Here is a 27515-nt window from a genome sequence, read left to right on the forward strand (position 1 = left end):
GGAAGCCAAAGCAAGAGAAGCAGAAATGAATCGCAGACACGCAAAAGACAAAGCAGAAAGAAAAGCAATACAAGAACAGAGCGATCGACAAAACAAAGAGTTCTTGCGACTTTTGTCAAGTACAGACGTACTTTGCACAAAATTACGGAAAGGAGACTGTCTCAGTCTCTTCTTCTCAAAAGCAGGATACACAGGATTTGCATGATTGTGTGAAGTATGATGATGATTTGATTGACCATGATTTGCATGATGATTTGGATGATAAAGACAAGCATGATGAATTGCGTGAACAAGATGTGATTGTTCACAAGGATGATGTGTTAGTGGATGCTTTTCCTAGCGAAGCTAACCTCGTTGTAGATTCGATCAATCACGAAGATCCGATCTTGGCTTTCGAGTCGAGGTCCACAGATCCCCCACAAGACGATTCGATATATCCTGAAGAAGCGATCTTGGCTCTTGAGACTTGGACAAAAGCACCCTCACAGGATGTATTATGTGTTCGCATGATTGATACGCACGCATTGTTCGAGTGTTTCATTCGTGACGGTTTCCTGTATTTTAGTCAGCATCGTTATGTGATCCCTTTTCCTAGGCATGACATATTGTATGTTGAGCACGTTTCTATCATGGATGCGCACGAATGTATGCGGATTTTTCGTGAAAAGCTGAAAAGTTTGTATGTCAAGAAGTCACATTCCATGTCTCTTCCTTGGCATCCCACAGTTTCCGAAAGAGCACATGATTGTATGAGCACCAAGCATGGGCATTTCCATTGTGATTTGCCACAGTTGATTGATTTCGATCAAACAAGAAAGATTCGATCGCATTGTTTGCATGTGTTTGATGAACGGGTTGTCACTCCGTCTCTATGTTCATCTACATTGCATACACAGTCTTTAGAGAAGACAAGATTTTTTTCCTTCACTTTACATGGAATGGGTATGTTCATGGTTTTGTGTTGGAGATGGTTTCAGGAATTTTCAGCCATGGAGATTCTTGGAGACGAAGGAAGCATGACTCTAGCCGAAGTTGAAGCATCGAAGGAGCCACAGAAGACTTTGTGTCGCTTTCGGCGCGGCCCAAAGAAGCAAGCGTTGCAGACCTTTATGAAGTTCAAGTACCGCTTGACCCACACAGCAGAGTGGGCCGGCGAAGAGTCCCTTCCAGGATTCCGGGTGCTGTTGGCGATCTCCCTCGACGCCATACAGTTCGGTATCAGTACCTCACTTTGAAAAGGAGGAGATGTCACGAGACACATCCCAACCCTATGTGTCCGTGGACAAGCTACACCACATCAGGGTTCAGTCAAGTCTAGATTAGCAGTGATCTGGCACTTTTGTGAGTCTATCGTAGACCGTGCATGCCCAGTCACTTAGCATAGATGCATATCCTCCGGTTGCACACAGCATGATCATCGGAATTCCCATCAGAATCCATTCGCATCAGTTAGGGGAATTTTCTAGTGCATTTAGCCTATTTTCCTATTTATTGGGATTTTCACTTATTATTTTTAAGTGACTTTCCTACAAAAGTAGGTAGGGCAATTTTGCTAAGTTAATATATAAGCAAACCTAAGTCAGCACTTTCTGGTAGAAGAGGCAGCAGGAGCACCTTGCTCAACAGGCAACTTCTCAGCAAGACCAACCCGCGCGACTACTCTGGCGTTTTCTCCACAGAAGACCTAGCGTTTTTAAATCAGATCAGCCCTGGCGTTTTGTGCATAGCAGATCAGCCTCGGCGTCATCACGACACGGCAGATCAGCCTAGCGTTTTTGCATTTGTAGAACCCCGGCGACAGAAGGACCAATTTCAGCCCCTGGCGTTTTTGGATTTCAGCAGCAAATTAAGACCGGCATTATTCACCTAAAGTGTAGCAGATTCAGGCTGTAAAGACCATCAGTTTTCAGCCCTAAGAAACCTCATTTTTCAGCCAAGAAAACGCAGCCAAAACAGTCATTTTTAGCCACCGAAACAGTCCCGTAATTCAGCGATTAGAAGATGTCAGATTTGAGCCATCGTCGTCGTCGTCGTCATCATCGGCATAGACCAAGTTGCATAGTCCATTGCATACGCTGTACACCTTTGTGCAATCAAAGAATAGACCACTCTCGCCGACGAGAGTGGGGCCTTCGGAGGAGGGTTTTACAACCTCTCGGGTGTCGTATCTCTTCTCTCTCCTTCTCTCAGTCTCATTCACTTGCATGCACAATATCCACTCACTTTGTTCGTGACCACAACACTCCATAAGACGGAAAGCTCTCTCTTTCCCTAAGAACTAAAAGGAACCTTGAGCAATAAAGATCACTAATCTTGAGAAAATACAACATTCATTCCGCTGCACCTAACAGACATTCATTAAGTTTTATGTTACGTGCACACCGCAATTGCGCCACGTAGACAAGCTTCTGCTACAGTCTAGCGTCAGTTTAGTTAGCATAGGACCTAGCTGGCACTTTGTGAGCCTCTAGCAGGACGTGCATGATTAGGCAGGTCATAGTTGCATACCCTCTCTTGCACAATATAGCATTTGAGCACATAGGCATTACCGCGTGTGAACCACCTCTTAAAGTGCATTTTATCAATAAGTGACTTTTCATTTACCCTTGTTGGGATGGCTGCCCGACTCAGGCATTTGTACCTATTTAACTAGCCCTTGGTGCACTTGTTGAAGCTAGAGGAGTAGTGAAGGTGCCTCTCTAGAACCAAGTACCTGGGATGCCATCATCTCCAGCGTTTTGCCAAGATCAGTCATCAGCGTTTTCAGCCAGCAGCAGCGTTTTGCTTTACCCTACGCACCCCGCAGCTGATCCACCGCGAACAGCCATAGCCTCGCCGTGGTCGTAGTCCTCGTAGTGTCTACACCAGCCTTTTTAGTTTTCAGCTCTCAAAACAGCCAGCGTTTTTCAGTTTTCAGCCATTGTCATCCATGACGACGACCGATCAGCCTGTAGCCTCGTCGCATTAGTAGATTCCCATCAGCATTCCCAGCAATTTCATGTTTCAGCCACGAACATCAAGAGCATTTTCAGATTTCAGCCCATTAGCGTCGTCATCGTCGTCGACATAGAACCCATCAGTACCTTGTCGTCGTCGTCGCCATCGTCGTGGACATAGAACCCATCAGTACCTCGTCGTCATCGTCGACATAGAACCTCTCAGTACTCGTCGTCGTCGTCGTCGTCATCGTCATCGACATAGAACCCATCAGTACCTCGTCGTTGTCGTCATCGTTGTCGACACAGAACCCGTCATCAGTACCTCAACACCCCTTAGTACCCCGTAGTACCTCAATACCCATTAGTACCTTAGTACCCCGTAGTACCTCAACACCGTAGTACCTCAATACCCTGGAATACCCCTCAATACCCATTAGTAAACAGTAATACCCAGCATCAGTACCATTAGCATCAACATCTCAACATTTAGCATCATTATTGTATCAACATTGTGCAAGAATAAAGAAAGTACTTGCTCTGGCAACAGAGCAAGGGGGCCCTTGAGGGTTTGGGACCCGACATTTGGTGTCGTCTCTCTTTTCTCTCTTTGACTATCTCTCTCTTTCATTCAGTTCAGTTCAGTTCAGTTCTTTCAAGTGAAGTAAAGTGTCCCTTGTGCTTGTGCGGAGTACTAGATCCGAGTTAAATCCTTAAACACTTCCGCTGCACTTGACACTCTAGCTTCAGGTGCCCACTCTTCTCTATATAGTCTTTTCATTATGGAACTTATGACCTTGTACTGTATTTTCATCTCGTTTTGTGTATCCCTTGAGTGCATTTATTGCACAAGTTTTGTCCTAAGGGCCATTTTGGCCTCTTAGAGATACTTCTATGTTTTTCCTCTCTCTTTTTGCAGAATACAACTTGTCATTTTGTGTGCTTTGTAGTGCCATCTCTGAGATGCATTTTCACTGGCCTGAGATGCATTTTCCTTCTCGTTCTTTTGTAATTCTTTTATTGGGTATGGTGCAGACTTTACGCATTACAGCAGTTGGGGTGGAAGTTCGGCAGACAAAAACAGGAGATTTGCGCTGGTGTCTTGATTTTCGGGATATGGACTCACCTGGCATTATTCTTCTGGCGGATTCGTATGGAAGAAAAGGTGTAGAAGGTGGTGGGTTTGTTTTGTGCCCATTATACGGGCGGAAATGCAAAGCTTTCATAGCAGCATCTGGAGTCTCCAATTCAGCTATCCTCTCAAAACTTGTAAGTTATTGAGCACGAATAATCTGCAAGAAATATTTATGTTTTAAGTTGGTGGTATGTAGTTTTGTTTCAAGCAGTATTCTGAAAATTTTGGCAGACAAATGTTGCAAAGACTCAAATGGGCTTGACATTAATTATCGATAGCTCACAAACAATTGGTGCAACAGAATTTCTGAAGCAAAGAGGTGAACAATTTATCTACTATAACGAAACCAGCATTTCCATTGTTTGTAGGTCTCATATTAAGTTGGACATGTATCAGCTATGGTAGCAGTGGGAGCTGAAGAGACGCGGTATGGAGAGTGGTCTGTTGTTAGGCTCCGTTCGGGTGGGCATGGAACTGTAAATAATGCAGGCATTGGATTAGGTCAAGGAGGCAAAGGTGGCATAGGAGAAGATGGTGATTCTGTACCAAGACAACTTGTGCTGACAAAATTATCCCTTGTTGAACGGAGGCCAGATAATTATGAGGTTTTTCAATGCTGCAGAATTTGTTTTTGAATATTGCTTTTATGGGCAAAAAAACTATTGACAATCTTGTTCCCTGTTTTATGCAATTTTTTGAGACAATCTTATTTCCCTCATCTGCAGGCAGTTATTGTTCGACCCTTATCCTCTGTAGCTGCTTTAGTCCGTTTTGTAGAGGAACCACAGTTATTTGCCTTAGAGTTTAATGACGGCTGCCCAATCCATGTAAGCTGACAATATTCAGACATAAGCATACTATAATTAAGTGTACCTTATTTTTCGAAACTAAAATAATGATCAGTTTTCAGGTTTATTCAAGTACAGCTCGTGACAGTTTATTGGCTGCGGTACAAGATGTTGTCCAGATGGAGGTGTGTTAACAACTGCACCTTGCTGTCCTTTTAAAAGCAAGGTTTTGTACTCACTGTTTGTGTCTTCCAGGGGCAAAGACCCGTGCCAGTTTTGCCAAGACTGACCCTTCCAGGTCACCGCCTTGATCCACCATGTGGCAAGGTCCCAGTGTTGCCTCAACCTGCAACCTCTGCTCACCATCGACTCTTTGCTGATGTTGAAGGGGAGGCATTACATTTAAAACATCTTGCAACAGCTGCTAAGGATGCTGTTGCTGAAGGTGGCTCCATACCTGGATCCAAGGCAAAATTCTGGCGCAGAGTCAGAGAATTCAATGCCTGTGTGCCTTACAGTGGATTGCAAGCCAATACTGAGGTACCGGATGTCACCCTCATGGCATTATTATCAATGCTTCCTACTCCACCAAGTTTGCCTGCAGAGGCACCTCCACCGCCTGCTCCATCACCAAAAGCATCAGCAACATTAATGGGCCTCATTGCTTGCTTACGGCGACTCCTTGGTTCCACTTCTGCATTTTCAGTTGTCATCTCCATGCCCATTGCTGTACAGCGAATAATGGGTTTATTGCGCAGTGGATCTGAAGGGGTGACAGCAGAAGGTGCCAGTCTGATTGCTGTGCTTATTGGAGGTGGGCCAGGGGGGAGCAGCTTTGTGCTAAATACAAAAGGAGAGAGACATGCAACTTTGATGCATGCAAAATCTGCCCTCCTTGGGCATCAATCACATGTAACGATTCTAGTAAATAGACTTAAACCATTGTCTGTGTCACCTTTGTTATCTATGGCTGCTGTAGAAGTGTTAGAGGCAATGCTTTGTGAGCCTCAGAGTGAAACAACGGACCACTCCATGTTCGTAGAATTGTTACGACAAGTGGCAGGATTACGCAGACGATTATTCGCGCTCTTTGGACATCCTGCAGAAAGTGTTCGAGAGACTGTTGCAGTAATAATGCGGACAATTGCAGAGGAGGATGCAATTGCAGCAGAGTCCATGAGAGATGCTGCTTTACGTGATGGTGCATTGTTGAGACACCTTGAACATGCTTTTTTTCTCCAGCCTGGTGAACGTCGTGAGGTCAGCAGGCAACTTGTAGCTCTTTGGGCAGATTCCTACCAACCGGCATTAGAGTTGCTTTCTCGAGTCATTCCTCCTGGTTTGGTTGCATATTTACACACCCTTCCATGTGATGATGAAGAAGATGTACCAGAGACTGAAGCGCAGGTCAGTTTCTCTGCAAAACGAAGACAGAGGCGCATTCTCCAAAGGAGACGGGGTAGGTTGTTTCGAACAAAGAATGCAGTAGAGGCACCAAATAGAAAAGATACAAGTTCGGTTTATGAAGATGGGATGCTTTCACCAAGCACACAGGTACAGGTTCAGAGTGTCACTGTCATGAATGTCCCATCAGCAAGTCCGGCAGGGGGCCCTGCTTCCCTTGAAAGTCCTGTGGTGGCTCCAGATGGATCAATACCACCTTTGTCTTCAGACCTGACAGCTCTTGCTAATCAAAATTTTGTGGATAATTTTGCTAGCGAGTCTGGCACCGGTCTTTCTTTGTCTTCTAATGTTCCAGCTCCAGCACAAGTAGTGATGGAAAACACCCCTGTCGGATCAGGCAGACTTCTATGTAACTGGCCAGAATTTTGGCGGGAGTTTGGACTTGATCACAGCCGGGCAGATTTAATTTGGAATGAGCGCACCAGGCAAGAACTGAAAGAAGCATTGAAAACTGAGGTTCACCATCTAGATGTGGAGAAGGAACGCACTGAAGATGTAAATATTCTTGGATATGGGAGTAATGATACCAAACAAGGAGAACTTGTCTCTAGTGAGCTTTCTTGGAACTACTTGGAGTTTGGTGTGAGGTATCCAAGCCTTTCAAAAGAAGTCTGTGTTGGCCAGTATTACCTCAGGCTTTTGCTTGATGGTGGTGGAATGGGTGGCCGCGCTCAAGACTTCCCTCTCCGGGATCCAGCTGCTTTTTTCAGGGCATTATATCACCGATTTTTATGTGACGCAGATATTGGACTCCAAGTGGATGGTGCTAACTGGGATGAAATGGGCACGTCAGAGGATTGGTGTGATATGGGCAAGCTTGATGGGTTTGGTGGAGGTGGTGGGTCTGCAGTTAGAGAGCTTTGTGCTAGAGCAATGACAATTGTCTACGAGCAGCATTATGCAGTTATAGGCCCTTTTGATGGAACTGCGCATATAACTGTCCTTCTGGATCGAACAAATGATAGAGCTCTTCGGCATCGACTTTTGCTGCTCTTGAAGGTGAGAATCTGTGCTACATGGATATCTTTCCTGCTAAGAAGATGCTGAAGATCAGGTAGTCATAAGCCTGGTCATGTAGCTACTATCTTGCATAACTTTCTTTCCCTTATCAAATAGCTTCAGCTGTTTGTGAAATATGCCAAAATATCTTTGTACTGGTAATTTGGACGAACCCTGTTTTGCCTGGTAATAATCGCTAATGTTTAAAATGTATGTGGCAGGTGCTTTTGAAGGTGCCTGCCAATGCAGAGGCGTGTGTGTCTGTAGGAGGTTGTGTCCTAGCTGTAGATCTGCTAACTACAGCACATGAGACAGCGGAGAGAACATCAATACCTCTGCAGTCAAACCTTATAGCAGCAACAGCCTTTGTGGAGCCACAAAAAGAATGGCATTATATGAGCAAGGATGGAATACAAATTGGCCCCATGGAGAAGGATGGCATAAGGAGGGCCTGGTCCAAACGGGAAATTGATTGGAATTCAAAGTGTTGGGCTTCTGGAATGACAGAGTGGAAGAAGCTGAGTGATATCCGTGAATTGCGGTGGGCACTAGCTTCTCGTGTTCCAGTGCTCACACCAGCACAGGTATGCTGTTTGATTGTACAATAAATAGTCACTGAATTACCGAGTGAAAATGTGTCTTCTTATTGAGCTTTCAAGGCAACATCTGCTATGGCTCTGCACGCCTAATCTAAACGATATGTTCTGGTGAATGGAAAAAGAGATTGCCTAAGAAAACACAGTGGTTCCTTGTTATTTGCATTACAGGTAGGGGAGGTGGCTTTGTCCATTTTGCACAGCATGGTAAATGTCCATTCAGACCTTGATGATGCTGGTGAACTTGTGACCCCAACACCAAGGGTTAAGCGAATTCTGTCAAGCTCTAGATGTCTTCCCCATGTAGCCCAGGTGAGCCTTTTCTGTTGTTTATACTTTTTTATTGCCAAAATCTAATGCTAGGTAAGCCTGATTTTATATGAAGGGATGATTCTAACCTTTGAATGAGCTGCACCTCAACAATTACTTCACTTATGCAGGCTATCTTGACAGGAGAGCCAATTATTGTGGAGAGTGCAGCAGCACTTTTAAAGGCTGTAGTGACGAGGAATCCAAAGGCTATGGCCCGACTTTATAACACGGGTGCTTTCTACTTTGTCCTTACTTATGCTGGATCTAATCTGAATTCGGCTGCAAACCTATTTGCAGCCACACATACCCACCAAGCTTTTCAGGGGGGTGCTGAAGCAGCTTTATCTTCCTCACTACCATTAGCAAAGCGTAGCATACTAGGTGGTCTTTTGCCAGAAAGTCTTCTCTATGTGCTTGAGCGATCTGGCCCAGGAGCCTTTGCTGCTGCGATGGTTGCAGACTCGGACACTCCAGAAATCATATGGACGCATAAGATGAGGGCAGAAAGGCTCATTGATCAGGTATTTATTGGTACTGTCTTACTTATATTTGAACTAATAGTATCCTATCTTTTTTGCTGGGCTGTCTGAAGTAGAATGCAATGGCCTGCTCAGGTTTTGAAGCATCTGGGAGATTTTACTCAGAAGTTGTCCCAGCATTGTCATTCCCTATATGACTATGCACCTATACCTCCAGTCACATATCCTGAGCTTCAAGATGAGATGTGGTGCCACCGCTATTATTTGCGCAATCTGTGTGATGAGATTAGGTTTCCTGATTGGCCCATTGTGGAACACGTGGAGTTTCTTCAATCATTACTTACCATGTGGCGTGAAGAGCTCACTCGAAGACCAATGGATCTTTCTGAGGAACAAGCATGTAAAATTTTGGAGATCTCATTAGAAGAGGACGCACACATTGAGGTTGCCAGAACTTCTGAAGAGGATGCAAAAGTTGGAGATCGGCTCGCTGGCCGTGTTGATGAAGAAGTTTTGAAGAGACAGTATAGGAAGCTCGCTATGAAATATCATCCTGACAAGAATCCAGAAGGAAGAGAGAAGTTTGTTGCAGTTCAAAAAGCATATGAATGCCTTCAGGTTTGAATCCTATTTTTTGGTGGTTTGTGTAAATGTGCTCTTGAAATGTGGCAAAGCCGTCCTAAAGATTGTATTGCATGTGAATGATCACAAACATACTCAAGGTAAGGAGAACATTTCTGTGTTGCAATGTGTCACGATTTCGCATGCAAAAAATGGGTTTCTACTTTATTTAATGCATTGATCAAATGACCAGGTTTTGGAAGAAATTGCCAATGTATACTGAAAGAAGATGTTTCCACGTAGAAACCTAATAATTACACGCATTTTCCTCGTATAAATCAATAAATTTACGATCGAGAGTGTACTTATGTTGACTACAAGCAAAGCTGCTTTTGTAGAAGGGGAAAGATGGTATTTTGGGATTCACGAAGGTCAAAAGAGCTTTTAGGTAGATTTGTGTAATGCAGAGAATGACCAGACCTCAGAAAGAGAGCGAAAGAAAGAAAGCAACATGATATAGGATTGTATCCAGAGAAAAGACAAGATTGCTGAAAATGAACATGCTACAGAAGAAAATAGACTGGCTTGGGAGTGTGTATACGTGTGTATGAAGGATGGGGGGGATGGAACTCTTAATTCTAATAGATGTGAAACTATATGCGCAGGCAAGTCAACCATGGTATGCAAAATACTAGCGGTCTTAAAAAACCCCCTTTATCTGCCTCTGACTTGTAGTGGAATCTTTCGGATGGCCTTGTGATCTACTCTCTGGGCCTGAGAGAGAGAGAGAAATGTTATATTAACGTCTTCAAAAGGCCGAAATGACCTATGAGAATAGAGCGTTACAATGTGGTGGATCTGATACAAAGTCAGAGTAGCAAAATGAAATGACAAAAGGATGAGATATAAATACTATGAAATCCTAAGCTTGTAGGTGTAAAATAAGCAGCTAGCCGGGATAGCTAAACCACAAGTCACAAGAGATCCAACATTGGTCGCTAGCGGATCTCATCAATCTCTTCCATGGTCAGCAGTCTGACCGGGCGTCGTGGATGTGAAGCCAAAGTGACCTGGATCCTCTGATGTAGCCTCCGTCGATGCTGTGTAGTCTTCCGCATTCGTGGGCGTCTGGATCTCCCCAATTCAGTCGCTCGGTCAATCAATGTGCCTTTGGTGCGAGTCAACAAGATCTGTTGTGGTAGTAGCTCCTCCAGGTGTCCAGTGTCTGCTCTAAAGAAGTCTGTGATGTGTCTCTGGGACTGGCTGACCTCTCCTCTCAGCAGGCTCTCTTTGTGTCTACGCAACTCGAGCAGAACACACCCAGGCATCTCTGATCCTCGCACCTCATGGCTTTGGAGAGTGGTTCTCTGAACAAGTAGTGGAAGCGGCCTCGTATCTCGTAGTAGACGGGGCAGTGGCATGTGTAGTGTAACTTTGTCTCAGGCTCCATGGCACACAGGGGGCATGTCCTGGCCTCTGTTGGTACTCCGTTGTATCTCCCAATCTCGATCCGTAGCTGGTGTGAAGATGTTCGTATCTGGCCAATAGCGCATTGTATCCCATGAGACAAGTGGGTGTCCATGTATCTGGGCCTCGTCACAAAACCGTCCGCCGTAAGCTGGAGAAGATGTTCTCTGCAGAAAGCCATCTTCATGCCCCAACTCCTGTGTTGGCTGTATCCATGTCCTCCTGGTGTCTAGCTGAATCAGGTCCTGGTGGACGAGCTTGGTGATCTCGGATTGTGTAAGAGTCATGGAGGGTGCATCCAATGAGTACTGGAAGGGGGGCAATTTGTCTATACTGAACCCATGCGCCTGGAACCATGATGTCATCTCCCCATACCAACATGCCGTATCTCCCTGCATGGCTAATTGTCGAGCAGTGTGACATAAAAACGTGTTTCATGAAACCCCGAAACCCTGAAACCTATGAAACGTTTTGCCGAAACGCATGAAACGGACATGCATTTTTTATGAAACATTTTAAATTGGGGCTTTTTTTCCATTTTTTTGAGGTCTAGCTCCAGTTAACAGATGATTGTGGTCTCTAAAACTTATGGTTTGTGACATTGAATTAAGTTTGAACTTTGTTCAATAGAAGTACTTTGCTAAATGAATCAATGATGCATCAGTTATGATTCATGAAACTAGTGGCTGTGTTTTAACTTTCATCAATACTGAACATCTCTTTGATCGTGCTCGCTTGAAGTCGCTTCTAAGCAGTGAGCACGTCTCTCTCTCTCTCTCTCTCTCTCTCTCTCTCTCTCTCTCTCTCTCTCTCTCTCGTGGACATTAAAGTCTAGAGTCATGTGTGCTACATTGTATACATATTTATCATATTTTTAATATATAATTTAATGTCGTTTATGAAACCTGTTTCATGTTTTGACGCTATGAAACGGAACGTTTCAAAACCTCGAAACCCCGAAACGACCGAAACCACGAAACGTTTCATGTCACACTGCTGTCGAGAGGACTCAAGTGCAAGGCGGGCGTATCTGTCTCTGGAAGTTCCCACATGCGGTGTATGAAGGAGACAGATCTAGTGAGCCCTCAACTACTAGTGGGGGGGCAGCTAGCTCTGCTCAGATAATGGCGCGTGGTACTGAGGCCTTGGCTCTAATGAGCCGCGAGATCATAGAGACCAGGGGCTTCTCCATGTCCCCCCATCCATCAGTGCGACCTGTCCTCCCGTGACGATCCAATGAAGGCTCCCATATCTCAGCTCCATAGAGCAATGCAAAAGCCACTAGCGTGTCAAAGAGCCATAGCTTCGTCCGAGGCTCCTGAAACTGAGCCTGCGAAGACATCCTCTCGAATCTACCCAATGCTGAATGGGCTCTGGTCAATCTAGTCTCTGCTGCTCTCCTTAACAAGAATGCTGGTCCACTAAAAACCACTCCAAGGTAAGTGTAAGCATCTGTATACTCCACCTTCTCTTGGCCGTATATGAATGCGGGCGTTGACCTCCTGATTCACTGTGGGGTGGTATTAAATATCACGACCTTGATTTTTCCAAGGTTGAGAGACAAACCACTTTCATGGGCAAACCTATGCAAAGCATCCAAATGACGTTGCATCCCTTCCGGAGAGTCGAAGATCAACACAATATCACCAGTGTATAACAATAGCGGGATCCATGTCCCCGCCAACGGTGCACCTCTATCCCCATCTCTCTCAATGTAGTCCGAAACCTCATCCACATACATCCCAAATAGAGTAGGAGAGAGCGGGCAGCCCTGCTTCACCTTAATAGTGGAGTGAAGTGGTGTAGAAAGACCCTCTGAAGTGCCTACATGCCCTACTACTGATCTATGTAATGCCATGATCCCCCAAATTAGCTCTGTGGGTACTCCCATCTCTTGTAATCTGCACATCAGTCTAGCTCTGGGTACTGTGTCAAATGCTTTGTGGAAATCCACAAAGCTACAATAGATCCGTCTCCCACGGGATCTGCCCTCCTCGATGATGGCCCCGAGTGTCAAGATATGGTCAAGGGTAGAAAAACCTCTAAACCCTGCCTGTCCAGCTGCACGCATTCCCTCTCTCTCTGCCCATCTACTCAGCTGCTGCTCAAGAATGGATGCGTACAACCGTGCCAATGTGTGTCCAATCATGATAGTGCGATAGCTCCCAGGCTCCATCGGGTCTCCTGATTTGAAAATAGGTACAATCGTAGATAGGCTCCAGGTATCAGGCCAGCCCTCACACATGGCACGGTTAAACATGATTGCTAGAAGCTCTGCTAGTAGATCTCTGGCTTGCATGAAATGCTCAGCCACCAAGCCATCATGATCATATGCTCTCCCAGTCCTCATCCTGTCATTAGCCTTCTTCACCTTCTCGGCGGTGAAAAAAGCACATGTGTGTGGGCATGGGTCGGGGGGGTCGGGAAGGGGCGGCTGTCCAGAAACTGTATACAAAGCTGATACTGACCCCAAGTATCTGTAGAGGTAATATGGGGGGGGGGGGGGGGGGCAACTCATGAAAGAGCCGCCATGCCTCACGTGAGTCCTGACTCAAGAATAGCTGGTAGAGATCTTGCTCTAGTTGAGCCAAGAATGCCCACTTTTTCGAGGCGTCGGAAGTCAATCTGTGACTGTTTGTGAGTAGTGTCCCCCAAAAGCACTTCCCTCTGAAGTCTAGCTCTGGTTTTGCGGCATTCCTCATCATACCAGCTGTTCTGAGGCATGCTCCCAGAATGGCGTCTATGCTCGGGCTGGGTGTGTGGGTACGCCTCTGCTATTGCATCATGTAAAGTCCGTGTCAGTATAGTAGTAAGCTCCCCCAGAGGTCGCCCTCGCTCCTCAGAGCTTAGCCGTCTGTAGATCCCGTCTACGTATACCGAATCCGTCTCCTGCATGAAGGTATAGCGAGTAGGAGCTGCCACCCGTGGACTGTGTGCTACACTAAACTGGAAAGAGATGGTCAACGACACAATAGCATGATCCAATGCCACCCAAACAGGTCTGGGCCCAACTATGAGATCTTGGATACTAGAGATGAGGCTTGGTTGTGCCATGACATAATCCACTGTGCTGGCTCCATGTCTGTGTGGAAAGCATGTGAAGCCTCCTGCAGCGGGAAATCTCTGTAGGCCATTCAAGATGGCCAATCCATGTGCGGTCCCCATGTCTATCAGGTGTCGTCCATACTCTGTATGTTCCCCATCTTGTGATAGTCTGGATAGGCCAGTCTCTGCAACATCCAACTCTCTCAACATCTCCTCTGAAGTATCATAGAAGACTGTCTGATGATGGGCAGTCTTAGCATTGAAGTCCCCTAGAATGATAATGTCGCCATCTCTGGAGAATTCCCATATGTCATGATCCAAAATAGAGAAGGGGGACTGTCCTCTGGGTGGTGCATATACGGACGTACTCCGGAGGAAGTAGCAAATAGCAATGTAGAGATGTTTGCTAGTCTTTGCTCTCAATCTCCCCAACATGTACCTAGCTTGCTCATCCTTGCGAGCTATATGTATCAATGGCTGCAAACCCTCCTTGAATAACACTGCCACTCCTCCTGAGCCCGGCCCTCTGTGCTCTGATCGTGTCTCCTGTCTACAGGCTGTCTCCCATCTGTATCCACTAATGTAAGGCATAGATTGCCTAGGGGCCTGATGTGTCTCATAGTAGAAGATGATGTCTCTCCCATTAAAACTATCCTCAAAGGCACCCACATCGAGGCACATAGATCCATTACAATTCCAAGCGGCAACTTTTAGAGTGGTCCCATAGGTCTTGCACCGTAATGGGACGCTTGGCTCTAGTGTTACCACTCTTCCATCTCTGTAGAAAGAGATCTTGCCTTTTTCCCTTGCCGCTCTAATCTCCGGCATTACCTCTTGCATATGAGCGATCTGCGAGAGGGTAAGATCATCCCGAGAAAGATGCCCATCTTTTTAAGAGTTGGCCTTTTCTTCAAAAAGTCCTTCGCTTCCATGGACGGAAATCGAAGAATGAGTACCCTTTCTTTCGAGGTATTATTAACGTCTTCAAAAGGCCAAAATGACCTATGAGACCAAAAGGTTACATGTGGTGAATCTAATACCAGGTATGGGTACAAAAAGTACAAAGAACTGAAAAGAAAATAGTGGATAGGGGTGGGGTGAAAGCTAGAGAGAGAGAGAGAGAGAGAGAGAGAGAGAGAGAGAGAGAGAGAGAGAGAGAGAGAGAGAGAGAGAGAGAGAGAGAGAGAGAGAGAGAAATGAAATGAAATGTTATATTAACGTCTTCAAAAGGCTATAGTGACCTATGAGACCCGAAAGTTACAAAGTGGTGGATCTGATACAAAGTCAGAGTAACAAAATAACCTAACAATAGTACAAAGCAAAGATATATACTATGGGGTCCTAAGTTGGTCGATGTGAGCCAAGCAAAAACTAAGCAAAAAATGGGCGGCTTGTTGGGATAACTGAGATCTAGCATCGGTCGTTGGCGAATCTCATCAATTTCCTCCATGGTTAGTAGAGAGAGAGAGAGAGAGAGAGAGAGAGAGAGAGAGAGAGAGAGAGAGAGAGAGAGAAATGAAATGAAATGTTATATTAACGTCTTCAAAAGGCCAGAGTGACCTATGAGACCAAACTGATACAAAAGTGGTGAATCTGGTATAATGTCTGAAAAGTGTGAGTGTGAAAATAAATGCGAAAAACTAAATACAAAGTATTAGATAAACTTCTTAGGAGCATTCTGGGTGTCTGGCTAGAATGCTTCTAATCCTTTGTTGTAGTCTTCTCCGGTGAAGTGTGCTTTTGCATCTCGGTCGTGGTCGTCTCGATTTCCTAAGCTCAATCGCCCTGTCAATGAGGGTGCCTTTGGTATGAATGTGGGTACTCCTTTGTGCTCGCTGCTGGCCTCTTGCTTCTCCTTCCATTCCTGCTTCTCTCGATTCGAAGAAATCTGTGATCTGCCTCTGAGGCTGTAGTGCTCTCTGTCTTCTCATTAGGTTATCCCTGTGCCGATGTAGTTCCAGTAGGTACAGGCCTAAGCATCTTTGATCTTGGTATTGCATGACTATCTAGAGGTCCAAAGCCTTCTTTAAATAGGCAATGGAAACGCCCACGTATCTCATAGTATACGGTGCAATGGCATATGTAGTGTAATTCTGTCTCCGACTCCATTCCGCATAACTTGCAAATTCTGCTCTCAGGTGGGATTCCCCTAAATCTGCCAAATTCAATTTCCAGCTGGTGTGAGGATGTACGAATCTGACCAATAGCACATCTCAAACCATGAGACAGGTGGGTATCCATGTAGTTCGGGCGAATCACAAAACCATCTTCAGATAGCTGTAGGAAGTTTTCTTTGTAGTCGGCCATCTTCGTGCCCAATTCTTGTGTAGGGTCTACCCATGTCCTCTTAGTGTCCAAGTGTATAAGATCTTGGCGGATGATTTTATTAATCTCCGTTTGTGTGATTGCCAGTGATGGAGCCTCAAGAGAGTATTGGAAGGGGGGTAATCTTTCCATACTGAACCCGTGTCTCTGAAACCACGAGGACAGTTGCGCATACTAGCATGATGTATCTCCTTTCATTGCTAACTGTCGAGGATTCGAGGGCCAATCTAGTATATCGGCAATTATTTGTATCCCACAAATCATGTATAAAGGACACTGATCTGGTAAGAGCTTCAATTTCTATCGGAGGGGCAGCTAGTTCCGCTCGGGTAATCGCGTGTGGTACGGAGGCCTTGGCTCTAATCATTCGGGAAATCATAGATACCAACGGTCTCTCCATTGACTTCCAATTATCCTGATCCACAGATGGTCCCCAAATCTGGACCCCATAAAGCATAGCCGAAGCCACCACAGTATCAAAGAGCCAAAGTTTTGTTCGTGGTTCCTGAAACTGCACTTGTGAACACATCCTCTCCAACCCTCCCAAGGCCGCAGAGGCTCTGGACAATCTAGCATCCGCTGCTTTCTTAAGAGTAAACATCGGTCTTGTAAATACCACACCGAGGTATGTGTATGCATCTGTGTACTCTACTGTATCCTGGCCATATGCAAATGTAGGTGCCGATCTCCTAACCCACTGCGGTGTGGTGTTAAACACCATAACTTTGGTTTTACCCAAATTCACCGACAGTCTACTGTCCTCCTCGAATTTATGTAATGCATCTAACTGCCTCTGCATTCTATCTGGTGATTCTGCTATCAATACAATATCATCTGCATATAACAACAAAGGGATCCATGACCCTGCAAGTTGAGCACCTCTGTCACCCTCTCTATCAATGTAATCTGATACCTCATCTATATACATACCAAATAAAGTAGGGGACAGTGGGCATCCCTGCTTTACTCCAACGGTGGAATGAACAATGTCGGAATCCCCTTCTGGAGTACTTACATAACCAATTACTGACCCGTATAAGGCCATGATCCCCCAGATAATCTCTTTGGGGACCCCTAACTCTTGCATTCTGCGCATCAATCTGGCCCTTGGTACTGTATCAAAAGCTTTCCGAAAATCCACAAAGCAACAATACATCCTTCTCTCGCTTGCTCTTCCTTCCTCAATAATGGCTCTGAGCGTAAGAATATGATCTAGAGTGGAATAACCCCTCCTGAATCCAGCTTGTCCTGTTGCCCTTATGCCCTCATTCTCTACCCATCTACTCAATTTTTGTTCTAGAATGGATGCGTACAGTCGGGTCAATGTGTGTGACCCACCATAATGGTATGGTAGTTCCCGGGTATCATAGGATCCCCTGACTTGAAAATAGGTACGATAGTAGATAATTTCCAAGATTCAGGTAATCCTTCACACATGACCCGATTAAACAGACGAGCAAGGACTTCTGAAAGTAGATCCCTTGCATGGATCAGATGTTCTGCTACTAAACCCTCATGATTATATGCTCTTCTTGTCTTCAAAAGGCCAAAATGACCTATGAGACCAAACTATTACAAAATTGTGAATCTGATACCATGTCTGGGTACAAAAAGACTAGAACAAAATAGTACTACTACTAGAATCCATCCTCATATGCACTCTGGATGTCGAGAGTATGGCTCGAATCCTCTGCTGTAGAGAGAGAGAGGAGGGAGAAGAAGAAGAAGAAGAAGAAGAAGAACAAGAAGAGTAAATGTCATGTGACACATCCAACCCTATGTGTCCGTGGACAAGCTACAGCATGACAAGGGTTCAGTTCAGTCAAGTCAGTCTCGAATAGGAAGTGATCTGGCACTTTTGTGAGTCTGTTCGCAGACCGTGCATGTCCAGACACTTAGATTAGATGCAAATCCTCTGGTTGCACACAGCATGATCATTAGCATTACCATCAGAATCCATTAGAACCCGTCAGTAGCATTTTTATAGTGCATAGACCCATTTTCCCTATTTTTGACATTTTTCACTTATTATTTTTAAGTGACTTTTGTTGGGAAGTAGGTAGGGAAAATTTCATATAAGTTTGTATATATAGAAACCTAGTGCTAGCACTTACTGGCAGAAGAGGCAGCAGGAGCACTTGCTCAACAGGCACCTTCTCAGCAAGACCCCCAACAAGACACCAAGCGTTTTGCAACAGATGAACCCTAGCGTTTTCTGCATCAAACACTGCTAGCGTTTCCAGCAAGATCAGCCGCTGCCGTTTGGCAGTTGCAGATCAGCCCCGGCATTAGCAGACACAACAGATTCATAGCATTTTTACAGCAGGACCATATTCAGCCGTAGCGTTTTTGCATCAGCCTGACATATCAGCGTTTTGCAGATTCACCGCGACGGAACTACCAGAAGCACCAGCGTTTTCAGTTTTCAGCATAGACACTCCACAGTAGAAGTCCTAAACTTCGCATATCTCACCTTCCCGCAACAGATCCTCGCCACGGTAAGATCCAACGTAGTTTGCAGATTCAGCCCGGAAAAAGTAGATTTCAGCATCTGCGTTTTCAGCGCGTCGTCGTTGCATCATTGTCACCGACATAGAGTCAGAATTCAGCAGATAAAGATTTGCAGATTTCAGCCTTAGCATTCTCAGATTTCAGCCCGTTTTGTTGTCGTCCTCATCGTCGTCAACATCGTCTGCAAGTCCAAAGCATTGTAGAGATTTGTGCAATCAATAGTAGACCACTCTCGCCATAGAGAGTGGGGCCTTTGGAGGAGGGTTTGGCAACTTCTTGGTGTCGTATTCTTCTCTCTCTATCTCTCAGTCTCAGCACCTTCATTCACAGAGTTCATCCACTTTGTTTGTGATCACTTGCACTCTCTCATTAAAGAACGGAAGGCTCTCCCTTCCCTAAGTAAAAGGAACCTTGAGCACAGTTCGGAGCACTCATCTTGAGTAAAGTTCAACATTCATTCCACTTGCAGTAAAAGTATCCCAAGAGACCTTAAAGATCTATCCAACGAGGAGAGTTGAACTGAAGACCTGTTATTCAAGAGGGAAATGGCATAACCAGTCTACCATACTTGGGGATAGAAAGGTTATACCATTTTCCTCTTTTTATTAGTGCACCCCCCCTAAACCCCCCCCCCCCCCCCCCTCGGGCCCTCAAGAAGAAGAGTATTTTAATGTCGTAGGAAACTATCCTGAAAGACCTTAAAGATCTATCTGACGAGGAAAGTTGTGGGGTGCAACGGAATGAATGTTTGAACTTTGCTCAAGATGAGTGCTCCGAACTGTGCTCAAGGTTCCTTTTGTTCTTATGGAAGGGAGAGCCTTCCGTTCCTTTAGTGAGAGAGTGCAATGGACACAAACAAAGTGAATAGACACTGTGAGTGAAGGTACTGAGACTGAGAGATAGAGAGAGAAGAATACGACACCAGAATGTTGTCAAACCCTCCTCCGAAGGCCCCACTCTCTATGGCGAGAGCGGTCTACTTATGATTGCACAAATCTGTACAATGCTTTGACTTGCCGACGATGTCGTCGATGATGAGGACGGCGACGAGATGGGCTGAAATCTGAGAATGCTAAGGGCTGAAATCTGCAAATCTTTATCTGCTGAACTCTGACTCTATGTCGGTGACGATGTCGATGGCGACGATGTGACGACGACGCGCTGAAAACGCAGATGCTGAAATCTGCGTTTTCTGGGCTAAAACCGTAAACCTTGCGGAAACTGACCGTGCGGCGAGGAACTGCTGCGGGAAGGTGAGATCTGCGAGGTTCGGGACTTGATCTGCGGTGTCTAAGGGCTGAAAACTGAAAACGCTGGTTGTTCTTGATGTTCCGTCGCGATGATCTGCAAAAACGCTGAGGTTGTGATGCAAACCAAAAACTCTAGGGCTGAAATTGTCCTCTGCTGTCGCCGGATGTCCTGCAAATGCAAAACGCTAGACTGATTAGCTGTGCACAAATCACCAATGGTCTTGTAGATGAAAAACGCTAGGGTTGTCCTGCTGATGCAGAAAACGCTAGGCCTCTTGGGTTCTGCTGAGAAGTTACCTGTTGAGCGAGTGCTCCTGCTGCCTCTTCTGCCAGAAAGTGCTAACCATGGTTTGCTTATATATTATCTTCGCAAAATTGCCCTACCTACTTTCCAACAAAAGTCACTTAAAAATAATAAGTGAAAAATGTCAAAAATAGGGAAAATAGGCCTATGCACTGTAAAAATGCTACTAATGGGATTTGACTGGAATCTGATGGTCATGCTGTGTGCAACCAGAGGATATGCATCTAATCTAAGTGTTTGGACATGCACGGTCTGCGAATAGACTCACAAAAGTGCAGATCACTTCCTATTCTAGACTGACTTGACTGAACTGAACCCTGGTCATGGTGTAGCTTGTCCACGGACACATAGGGTTGGATGTGTCACGTGACAAAAGTTGAACTTGACATGTTATTCAAGAGGGAATGGCATAACCAATCTACCATACTTGGGTGATAAGAGGGTTATACCATTTTCCTCTGTTTATTAGCGCGTGCGTGCGCGCCCCCCCCCCCCCGAGAAGAAGAGTATTTTAACGTTGTAGGAAACTATCCCAAGAGATCTTAAAAGATCTATCCGACGAGGAGTTACGAGAGAGAGAGAGAGAGAGAGAGAGAGAGAGAGAGAGAGAGAGAGAGAGAGAGAGAGAGAGAGAGAGAGAGAGAGAGAGAGAGAAGAAGAAGAGAATTTAACGTCGTAGGAAACTATCCCAAGAGACTTTAAAGATCTGTCCGACGAGGAGAGTTGAACTCAAGACCTGTTATTCAAGAGGGAAATGGCATAACCAATCTACCACACTTGGTGATAGAAAAAGAAGAGAGTTTTAACGTCGTAGGAAACTATCCCAAGAGACCTTAAAGATCTAGCCGACGAGGAGTTGAACTCGAGACTTGTTATTCAAGAGGGAAATGGCATAACCATTTTCTTCTTTTTATAAGCACACCCACCCACACACACACACACACACACACACACACACACACACACACACACACCCGGGAAGAAGAGAATTTTAACGTCGTAGGAAACTATCCCAAGAGAATTTAAAGATCTATCCGCCAACACGGAGAGTTGAACTCAAGACTTGTTATTCAAGAGGGAAATGGCATAACCAATCTACTACACTTGGGTGATAGAAAGGTTATTACCATTTTCTTCTTTTTATTAGCGCGCACACACACACCCGGGAAGAAGGGAATTTTAACGTCGTAGGAAACTATCCCAAGAGACCTTAAAGATCTACCCGAGGAGGAGAGTTGAACTCAAGACATGTTATTCAAGAGGGAAATGGAATAACCAATCTACCACACTTGAGTGATAGAAAGGTTAGAGAGAGAGAGAGAGAGAGAGAGAGAGAGAGAGAGAGAGAGAGAGAGAGAGAGAGAGAGAGAGAGAGAGAGAGAGAGAGAGAGAGAGAGATGAAATGTCATCTTCAAGAGGCCAAATGAGACCAATCTGTTACAAAATAGTGAATCTAATACCATGTGTGGGTACAAAAGAACTAGAACAAAAATACTAATACTACGAGACCAATCTGTTACAAAATAGTGAATCTAATACCATGTGTGGGTACAAAAGAACTAGAACAAAAATACTAATACTACTAGAAGAATCCATCCTCATATGCACTTTGGATGTCGAGAGAGTATGGCCGAATCCTCTACTGTAGTCTCCGTCGATGCTGTGTAGCCCCTCTCCTCAATCGTGGCCGTCTGTAGCTCCAGTGCTCGGTCGATGAGAGTGCCGGTATTGGTAGAATGAGTGTGGGCCGAGCTCTGCCGTAATGGCTGCTCCTCTGGTTGTCCCATATCTAGTGAAAAGAAATCTGTAATCCGTCTCTGGGACTGTCCCTCTCTAGCTCTCCCCAGTCTCTATATCTGTGTAACTGAAGTAGATATAGCCCAAGACATCTCTAATCCTCATAACTCATGACCCTAGAGAAAGGACCGAAACCCTCTCTAAATAAGCAGTGGAAACGGCCCCGAATCTCTTAGTACACTGTGCAATGACATATGTAATGTAGCTTTGTCTCTGGCTCTAGGTGGCATAAGCGACATATCGTGTTGTCTGCTGGTATCCCTCTGAATCTACCAGTTTCAATCTCCAGCTGATGTGAGGATGTGCGTATCTGACCAATGGCACACTGCAAACCGTGAGACATATGTATGTCCATGTAGCTGGGTCGAATCACAAACCCATCTCTTGTGAGGTGGAGAAGATGCTCTCTATAGAAAGCCATCTTCGTGCCCAACTCCTAGGAGACATCGAGGGTGTTTGAAGAGAGTACTGGAAAGGGGGCAGCCTGTCCATGGTGAAGCCATGCATTTGAAACCATGATGTCATCTGTGCATACCAGCATGAAGTGTCCCCTTGAAGAGCTAACTGTCTGGAAGACTCAAGGGCTGATCTAGCATATTTGTCTCTAGTAGTATCCCACAAGCTGTGCACCAAGGAGATTGATCTGGTAAGCGCCTCAATCTCCATAGGAGAGGCAGCTAGCTCTGCTCGAATGATAGTGTGGGGTACGGAGGCCTTGGCTCTGATCAGTCGAGAGATCATAGATACCAAGGGCCTCTCCATACCTCTCCAACCATCCTAGCCTACAGAAGGTCCCCATATCTGCACCCCATACAACATAGCTGAGGCTACTAAAGTATCAAAGAGCCATAACTTTGTCCGAGATTCCTGGAACTGAACCTGCGAACACATCCTCTCCAAGCATCCCAAGGCTGCATAAGCTCTAGTTAGTCTAGTCTCTGCTGTTCTCCCTAAAGAAAACCTCGGTCCAGTGAAGACAACGCCAAGGTAAGTGTATGCATCTGTATACTCTACAATCTCGTGACCATATGTGAAAGTCGGTGCTGATCTCCTGATCCACTGAGGTGCAAACACCATAACCTTGGTTTTACGTTTACCAAGGTTTACAGACAATCCACTATCCTCTGCAAAACTGTGGAATGCATCCAACGGTTGCTGCATACCCTCTGGTGAGTTAGAGATCAACACAATATCATCAGCATATAACAACAATGGGATCCACGTCCCTGCAAGCTGGGCACCTCTATCACCCTCTCTGTCAATTTAATCAAACACCTCAACATACATACCAAATAGAGTAGGAGACAATGGGCAACCTTGTTTCACCCCAATGGTGGAGTGAACTGAACCAGATATCCCCTCCGGGGTGCGTACATGTCCCATTATTGATTTGTATAGAGCCATAATCCCCCAAATCAACACAATGGGCACCCCCATCTCTTGCAGTCTGCGTATCAATCGAGCTCTCGGTACCATGTCAAATGCTTTGCCAAAATCCACAAAGCTACAATAAATCCATCTCCTGCAGTCTACGCATCAATCGAGCTCTCGATACCATGTCAAATGCTTTGCGGAAATCCACAAAGCTACAAAAAATCCGTCTCCCGTGTGACCTTCCCTCCTTAATGATGGCTCTGAGTGTCAGAATATGATCAAGAGTGGAGAAACCCCTCCTAAAACCGGCCTAGCCCTTTGCCTGTACACCCTCACCCTTTGCCCAATTACTAACTGCTGCTCAATATGTGCCCAACCATAATAGTGCGGTAATTCCCAGGCTCTGTAGGATCACCTGCCTTGAAGATAGGCACAATAGTAGACAACCTCCAAGTCTCAGGTAACCTCTCACACATGGCACGATTAAACAACACTGCAAGAACTTGTACCAGCATATCTCTAGCATGTATAAAGTGCTTTGCTACTAGACCATCATGATCATATGCCCTGTTGGTCCTCATCTTGTCAATGGATCTCTTTACCATCTCAGTGATAAAGAAGGTGCTGGTAGGTGGGCACGGCTCTGTAGGATCTGGAAGGGGATTCTGTCCAGGAATTGTATATAACGATGTTGCATACTGGCCCCACACATGAGGAGAAGTAATCACTGGGGGAGGGGAATGCTTATGAAAGAATGTCCATGCCTCTCATGAGTCTCTACTCAAGAACCACTGATACAAGCCTCGCTCCATCTGGTCAAGTAAGCTTGTTTCTTCCGTCGCACAAGGCACCGAGAGCAATCCGAGACTGTCTGTAAGTAATGACTCCTAAAAGAAGATCTCTTTGGAGCTGGGCTCTCATCTCTCTGCGCTTCTCATCATACCAACTATTCTGTGGCATGCTCCCAAAATCTCTAACCCAGCTGAGTGTGTGGGTATGCCTCTGATGCTGCACCATGCAGTGTCTCAATCATTAAAGTGGTGCACTCCTCCGCTGAGAGGCTAGGACCAGATGCGCATAGACGTCTATAGATCTCTTTTGTATAAACCGAGTCAGTCTCTGGTGCAAATGTATAACGGGTTTGTGACCTGCCTCCTGATGTCTGGGCTGTACTATATTGAAATGAAACAGACAATGTCAAAAGGAATAAAGCTCGGCTGTGCCATAACATAGTCCACTGTACTCGCCCCGTGTCTGTGTGGAAAGCATGTGAAACCGGCTGTTCCAAGAAATCGCTGTAAGCCATTAAGTATGGCTAACCCATGTGTGGTCGTCATCGCCATGAGGTATCTCCCATACTCCGTTTGCTCTTTGTCATGAGAGCATCTGTCAAGCCCCAAGTCACCCACATCCAGCTCTCTAAGCATCTCATTTGAAGTGTTGTTGAAGACTGTCTGAGAGTTACCGTTCGGGCATTGAAGTCTCCTAGGAGGATGATACCACCATCCCTAGAAAACTCCCATATATCATCATCTAGTATAGAGAAAGGCGACTGTCCTCTGGGTACAGCATATACTGACGTACGGGGGGGGGGGGGGGGGGGGGGGGAGTAACCTATGGCAATGTATAGAAATCAGCCTGTGTCAGCTCTTAGCCTCACCCACATGTATCTAGCATCATCATCTCTCCGTACAATATGTAGTAGTGGCTGTAACTCCTCCCTAAATAGCACTGCTACTACTCCTAAACCTCTACTTCCATGCTCAGATCTCGCGACTGTCCTGTGGGTTGTCTCCCATGTGTATCCCACCACATGTGGCATAAGCTGTCTAGGGGCCTAATGAGTCTCTGAGATGAAAACGATGTCCCTATCTCTGAAACTTTCCTCAAAGGCACCAACGTCCAACCTCATAGATCCATTACAATTCCAAGTAGCCATCTTCAGTGTGGTCCCATAGGTCTCACACCGTCATGTAGAGTGCCGCTCTACAATCACCACCCGACCATCTCTGTAAAAGGCAGTCTTTCCCTTCCTCCTTGCCGCTGTGATCTGTGGCATTACTTGTCTCATATGCGCAAGCTTTGAGAGCATGAGATCATCACCGAGGAAAATATCGGTCTTCTTGAGAGTAGGCCTCTTTTTCAGGAATTTCTTCTTCTCTTCCAAGGAGGGGAAGCGTGGTATGAGAGCTCTCTCCTTTGAAGATTCTCCCGGGCCATCACTCTTCATGCCCACTCTCCATGCCTTTGTGTGTGAAGGCTTGTTCACCCTCACCATGGATGTGAGGATTGTGACCTCTTTTTCCACATTGTTTATGTCCTTGAGGCCGTTTACCCTCACATGTAGAGCCCGCATCCTCCTCCTTTGTTCCTCTTCGAGGGTCATGTTAATAAGAGTGGGTGTACAAGAAGCTTCCCTTTCTTGGTGACCTCAATCCATTTTTCGGCTTCCCTTTCTTGGTGACCTCATTACTATGCTATTATGTATGCTAGCAAGAAGAGTAATGATAAGTGAGGAACTATTTCTTTCTCCTATGGAATGTTTCTTCTTCCTCTTCCCTATCCTCATTCCTCGCTAGCTCTCTCCATCTTCGAAGGTGTTTGAGGCCTTGGGACTGAGGCTTGGGATAGTCAATGCTTTCTACAAATTTATGTTATGCTTGTGATGCATGAAGCTTTCCATCTTTTTTGCATCACCTAGGTCACAAGGAACACAAAGATTGTATTGAACCAAGTCTCTTTTGATGGGAAACTATAATACAAATGCCTATTGGAGGGGGGGACCGGCTCCGTATGAATCCGGTCCTCAACTATTGTCATGTTCTCTAAACTCTCTCTCTCTCTCTTGCAAAAGTATTGTTCATGCCAAGTTAACTAAGTACCATGTTTATGTTGCTACCATCAATTAAGTTCACCCGCTATGTTCACAAAGTAATATCACAAAAGTGCTTCACCTAATTTCCTAATTCCGCTACTCTCAAAGTTCATAGGCTTACATTGGTATTAGAGCATTTGGTTTCTCTTTTTTTGCTTAAGAAGAGAGGTCCTTAAGTAGTCTATTAATGGTTGTTTTTGTTAATTATATTAGGGTAAGTGGGACTGGGATCTATTATCGGTTTTGTTGAGCCCACTATTTGGGATATGGTGCACACCTCGGGAGCTTTGGTCTTAATAATGGAGTCTTTTTAGACTTGCTTACGGCTTTACTATTATTGAACCATAAGAAGTCTGAAAGGAGCTATCCCTCGGCAACTTCACTATGTTAGATTCACTCCACTACTCTCTATAATTAATCAATTCGAGCCATGGGTGTAAATACTTAAGTGCCTATTTTCAAAGGCTAAGAGGAGTAGCAACTAAGGTTTTGAATTGCCAAAGCATACACTAAGTAAACTCATAAGTTTAATTAACATGGCTGACAATAACCAAGAGAGTAGAATGAACATTGATAACTTTGATTTTGCACATGAAGGTGCCAATGATGATGCCTCCATGTTTGTTAATTATCTTGTCACTAGGTTGCAACAAGCTATAGGCAACCCCGCTTTGCAAACCGAAGTTAGTCAACAACTTCGTGCTTATGGGATTTCCTTTCGGCTCCAAGAGGAGAGATAGCTTACGAGGCCTCTTGATGAGACCCCCAAAAGAAGACTCTCTCCCATACGAGAGGAGGAATCCAAAGATCAAGAAAGCAATGAATCCCTAAATTCCTCCGAAGATGTGGCTCCACGAAGAAGGCGGACTAAACGATCGCCAACTCCTCCCAAAAGGAAACGGTTAACCCGTAGTCCCTCTCCTCGTCACTCAAAAAGGAAAGAGAGGAAACCAAGGAAGAAAAGGGTAAGAAAGAGGTCACCCTCTTCTCCTTCTTCTTCACCTTCCTCCTCTATTGATGAAAGCTATGGCTATTCTCCTAGAGAATATAAGAGGGGAGGACATCACAAATCTTACCCTGCATGACGAAGGTCACAAAAGCTCAAGAAGTTCAAAGAGGGAGGAAAGAGTATCTCTTTTCTCACCTATGATGGCACCTTTGGTGCTACTGACAAAGTATTGGCCTTCATCCAACAATTTGATGCGGCCTTTGGAGACGAGGGCTTCACAAAGTCCTCCAAGCTACGCCATGTAGCTATGCACTTCCAAAAATCGGTTCGTCACTGGTGGGCTAGCCT

The 27515-nt window shown here is 45.3% G+C and overlaps 1 protein-coding gene across 3 annotated transcripts in view; it reads left to right on the forward strand.

Annotated features, from left to right (window-relative positions):
• GRV2 (DNAJ heat shock N-terminal domain-containing protein) overlaps positions 1-27515 on the forward strand; it is a 72669-nt gene that overhangs the window by 36114 nt on the left and 9040 nt on the right. Inside the window, exons 3-12 of one of the 3 annotated variants that reach the window (XM_086503232.1) lie at positions 3972-4205; positions 4303-4390; positions 4468-4676; positions 4797-4898; positions 4982-5044; positions 5115-7322; positions 7544-7906; positions 8090-8230; positions 8359-8751; positions 8845-9327. In XM_086503232.1, coding sequence (XP_086359358.1) covers positions 3972-4205; positions 4303-4390; positions 4468-4676; positions 4797-4898; positions 4982-5044; positions 5115-7322; positions 7544-7906; positions 8090-8230; positions 8359-8751; positions 8845-9327 — 4284 coding nt within the window. Of the gene's footprint in view, positions 1-3971; positions 4206-4282; positions 4391-4439; positions 4677-4796; positions 4899-4981; positions 5045-5114; positions 7323-7543; positions 7907-8089; positions 8231-8358; positions 8752-8844; positions 9328-27515 lie in introns of those variants that run through there. The other 2 variants (XM_086503233.1, XM_086503234.1) reach the window with 2 other exon arrangements.

This window comes from Adiantum capillus-veneris, chromosome 27 (genome assembly GCF_014529385.1).
Source record: "Adiantum capillus-veneris isolate H3 chromosome 27, ASM1452938v2, whole genome shotgun sequence".
Lineage (NCBI taxonomy): Eukaryota > Viridiplantae > Streptophyta > Polypodiopsida > Polypodiales > Pteridaceae > Adiantum > Adiantum capillus-veneris.